Below are 4,554 nucleotides of genomic sequence, written 5' to 3'. Positions count from 1 at the left end.
TGTGTGTGTGTGTGTCTGTGTGTGTGTCTGCGTGTGTGTGTGCGTGAGTGTGTGTGTGTGTGTGTGTGTGTGAGTTTGTGTGTGCGTGAGTGTGTGTGTGAGTGAGTGTGTGTGTGTGTGTGTGAGTTTGTGTGTGCGTGAGTGTGCGTGTGAGTGAGTGTGTGTGTGTGTGTGTGAGTTTGTGTGTGTGTTTGAGCACCTGGTCTGTGTGTATCTGTAGGTCTCTTCTTCCTGTCTCGCTCTGATCTGCTGCTCTAGAGCTTCCTGTAGTCTGTGATGAAGATCTTCCAGCTCTTTGATTCTCCGTTGCTGGTGTTCAGCCTCCAGATCGCGAACCGCCACCTCTGCGCGAAGATTCGCACACACACACACACACACACATGCACAGACACACACACACACACAAACAAGCCTGTTACAGTTTGCACTGTCTGTTTGAGCTTCCTATTCACTTACAGTGTTAGATTTTTTTTTTTTGCAGTGTGTAATTTGTGAAAACTGATTGTTTTCGCTGCTGTACCTTTAAGATTTATATATGTAAATGACTTTTGTTCTAGGACAGTTCAGCTGTCATTTATTATGCAAGTTGTTGAATATAAAAGTGTGATGATCTGTAAATATGGGCGGGTCATATATTAACGAGCGCCTGGTTGTCAATCAAAGGTCTCTCATTTTAAGTCATTTTTCTAGAAATTAATGATTAAAATTTTTAAGTTAAATACAAATAAGGTCATTTATTTTTGATTATGATTTTTTATTATAAGAAAATGATAATATTTTTAAAAATTAAATGAGTTTTTATTATAAATTTTGACTTGAGTGTTATTTTAGTATTGAGATACTATTATAATTTTTGTTGTTTAGTTTTTATTTTCAGCTTTTGTGTTAATATTACAGCTTTAGTAGTTTTGACACTTTTATTCATTTTTGTTGTTTTTAAATATGTCTATATAGTTATTTTTATTTCCGTTTCCGAGATAAAATAAGTTTGTTTTAAAAAAAAAGTTATGTTCTATTTTATTTCAATTTTGTAGTTAAAGTTTTGTAATGTTGTGTGTTTTGTCATTTTTATTTGTTTTTTTTAATATGTCTATATACAGTAGCTATTATAAAATTAAAGGGATAGTTCAAATTCTGTCATTAATTACTCACCCTCATGTCGTAATTAATGACAAAATTTTCATTTTTGGGTGAACTTTCCCTTTAACTTTTATTTCAGTTTTAGTTGTTGTTTTTTTTGGACGTCAAGTTGATAAATGTTGAGAATGTTTTTTTATTTTATTTTTTTATTTTATTTAACTTTTTTTTTCTTTCAAGTTGCAATTTTTTTAATGGTTTTACTTAGCTATAATAACCCTGGTCTAAATATTACAAAGCTTTTTTTATTTCAATTAATCAATAAAAACTAGTGTGGTCAATCGATTAAAAAAAATGTACTAATTAATCGCACATTTTTTTCTGAAATTAATCGCGATCAATCCCACCTAACATTAAAGTTTTTAAATATACTTTTATATTGCAATAATTTTACATTCAATTTTCAAATTGAGCTATCGATTAAAACATTTATTAGACTTTTAAAAAAATAACTTCTAATTTAAGTGAACTTAAAACAATCTTCATATAAACCCATTATAATAAGTGTCATATTTACCTGTGCCCTTCAGCCGAAATATACAGAAATTTAAATTGAAGTTATCAAACACTAAATTCTAAATTGATTATAGATGAATCCTTAAAGCTATAAAGTTATTTTTTCCTTTTTTTTTCTTTGTCCTTTGATTAACAGACAACACAGCAGCTGGTTATAAGGTTATTTTGGCTGCTATTACTTTAAGAGCTGCCGCTGCTGAACGTGACGCGGATCTGACACGCATTGTATTTTCTCTCAACTCTCTTTACCTTTTCTGACCCACTTCAGGTCTTAAAGTCTCTATTAATGAGCTGACGAGTTAAATCGGGTGTGTTAGATGAGAGAGACAGTTTTGAAAACCATTTCAGGCACATGTTCTTAAATGTGACTCATATAAAACGTCACATGCATGCACAGTATTAAGGCAGCTTTAATCGCCTTTTAACTTCATGACTTAATTGACCACGACATTGCATGCACGTAGTTTATTTCGCGCTTCGATATGAAATGATGGCTACAGCGCGCCGGCGCCTTTGTGCTTGCAATTTAAGATCACGCGCGCCGAGCACAGGACCCGTTATGAGTGGGGTGGCCAACACTAGCTCCGCCCCTGCGTTAATTGCGTTAAATATTTTTAATAAAATGAGGTGTTGACCTCCTGCGCCTCCTGTAGCTGTCTCTGCAGGGTTTTCTGCAGCTCCTCGTGCTGGCTGCGCCTCCTCTGCTCCTCCTGCTGCAGGGAGACCTGAGCCTGTCTCTGCGCCTCCTTCAGAAGCTCCAGCTCAGCCAGCTGCTCCTCGCGCTCCCCCTGCAGCTCCAGCAGCCTCCGCGTCTCCTCCGCCCGCAGCGCGCGCCTCCTCTCCCGCTCCTCGCGCAGCTCCCGCCGCCGCTCCTTCAGCTCCTCGTGCAGCGAGACCCGGCCTTCTGCGGAGAGACGCAGAGCCGTCTGGATCGCTGAGAGCAGAGACAGACTTACTATTACTCTAGTGCATTTAACCAGTTCAGTTTAATAACATTCTGTGAGGCTTGTGCTTACAATTATTAGAATGAGCTACTCTCAAATTAAACACACACACACACACACACACACACACACACATATATATATATATATATATACTAGTGCTGTCAAACGATTAATCGCGATTAATCGCATCCAAAATAAAAGTTACTGTTTACATTATATATGTGTTTGTGTATATTTATTATGCATTTATAAATACAAACACATGTATATATTTAAGAAAAATATGTTATGTTTATATATTAAATATATTTATATATAATATAAAATATAAGAATAGAAATATAGAAATGTATATGCATGTAAATATTTCCAAAATATATGCTGTATGTGAGTGTATCTATATATACATAATAAATAAACAGTACGCACGCATATCCAAAATACGTTTTTGTTTACATAATATATGTGTGTGTACTGTGTATATTTATTATGTATATATAAATACACACACATACAGTATATATTTTGAAAATATTTACATGTATTTATATTCATATAATCTATATTGTACATAAATATATTTAATATATAAATTAGGGGTGTAACGATACTCGTATTCGTATTGAACCGTTCGGTACGAGGCTTTCGGTTCGGTACGCATTACAAACCGAGCGATTCGTTGGACTAATCCTATTAAATTTGGAAAATAAAAGAGCTTAAAGTGTGTGAAATATAGGCTAATGTTCTTAGTTAATTAATTAGCCTCGCAATATTACCGCATAACTGACGCGCTGCGAGGATAACAAAAGATTAGGCTATTTACTCCTCGATTAAAATGTTTTAAAACAGGTCTATTATACAATGAATTATAGGCCTATAATTAAAATATTAACTCCGCAGTCATCAATAAAAATAAATTAAATAAAAAGCTTTAGCCTATTTCAAGCACCGACTTTCAAAAACAACATGTTTAACACAAAATACATTTCTTCTCTTATTTTTGTCACTATGTACGGGCCACAAGAGAAATATTAAGGGAATAAATGAAAACAGTTAGCTATATATACCATTATCCGCATATGCTGAAGTAGATTCGTCTCTCGTCGTCAGATGCAGAAAGCTCCATCTTTCTGTTTTTACTTTCACTCTCTGCAGTGATTTGATTGAGATTAAGACGTTCATCGGCATAACTCTTGCGCAAAGTTTGCACGTTGCTTGTTTGTGATATCCATTGGCTCGCCTTCATGGTTTAAAACAGAAATATTCCCAACATTGCGACGTAAGCAATCACCCCCCCACCCCCCACCCGTATCGAAAACGTACCGAACCGCGACACCACTGTATCGTATCGAACCGAACTGTGAACTTTGTGAAACGTTACCCTCCTAGTAACATATTTTTCTTAAATATATACATGCATGTGTTTGTATTTATATATACGTAATAAATATACACAGTACACAACACATGTATTATGTAAACAAAAACTATTCATTTGGATGCGATTAATCGCGATTAATCGTTTGACGGCACTAATATATATATTTACAGTATGTGGTCTGAGCTCATTTAAATGGGTGTATATATTTAAATATTAAAGAATGTATAATTAAATGTCAACACTGACAAACTATTTAACACTAAATGTGACCCTGGAGCACAAAACCAGTCATAAGGGTCAATTTTGTGAAACTGAGATTTGATTAAATAATCTTTCCATTGATGTATGATTTGTTAGGATCTGACAATATTTGGCTGAGATACAACTATTTGAAAATCTGGAATCTGAGGGTGCAAAAAAATCTAAATATTGAGAAAATCATCTTTAAAGTTGTTCAAATTAAGTTCGCAATGCATATTACTAATCAAAAATTAAGTTTTGATATATTTACGGTAGGAAATTTACAAAATATCTTCATGGAACATGATCTATACTTAATATCCTAATGATTTT

At 34.3% G+C, this 4,554-nt stretch overlaps 1 protein-coding gene across 1 annotated transcript in view; it reads right to left on the bottom strand.

The window, feature by feature from the left end:
• LOC107710797 (differentially expressed in FDCP 6 homolog) overlaps positions 1–4,554 on the bottom strand; it is a 17,102-nt gene that overhangs the window by 3,860 nt on the left and 8,688 nt on the right. Inside the window, exons 6-7 of the mRNA XM_016515646.1 lie at positions 2,287–2,587; positions 200–364 (exon numbers count right to left, since the gene is read on the bottom strand). Of these exons, the coding sequence (XP_016371132.1) occupies positions 200–364; positions 2,287–2,587 (466 nt within the window). The remainder of the gene's footprint in view (positions 1–199; positions 365–2,286; positions 2,588–4,554) is intronic.

This window comes from Sinocyclocheilus rhinocerous, unplaced genomic scaffold, assembly GCF_001515625.1.
Source record: "Sinocyclocheilus rhinocerous isolate Xijiao unplaced genomic scaffold, SAMN03320098_v1.1 scaffold1649, whole genome shotgun sequence".
Classification (NCBI taxonomy): domain Eukaryota; kingdom Metazoa; phylum Chordata; class Actinopteri; order Cypriniformes; family Cyprinidae; genus Sinocyclocheilus; species Sinocyclocheilus rhinocerous.
This window is presented reverse-complemented; position numbering and strand designations above follow the sequence as displayed.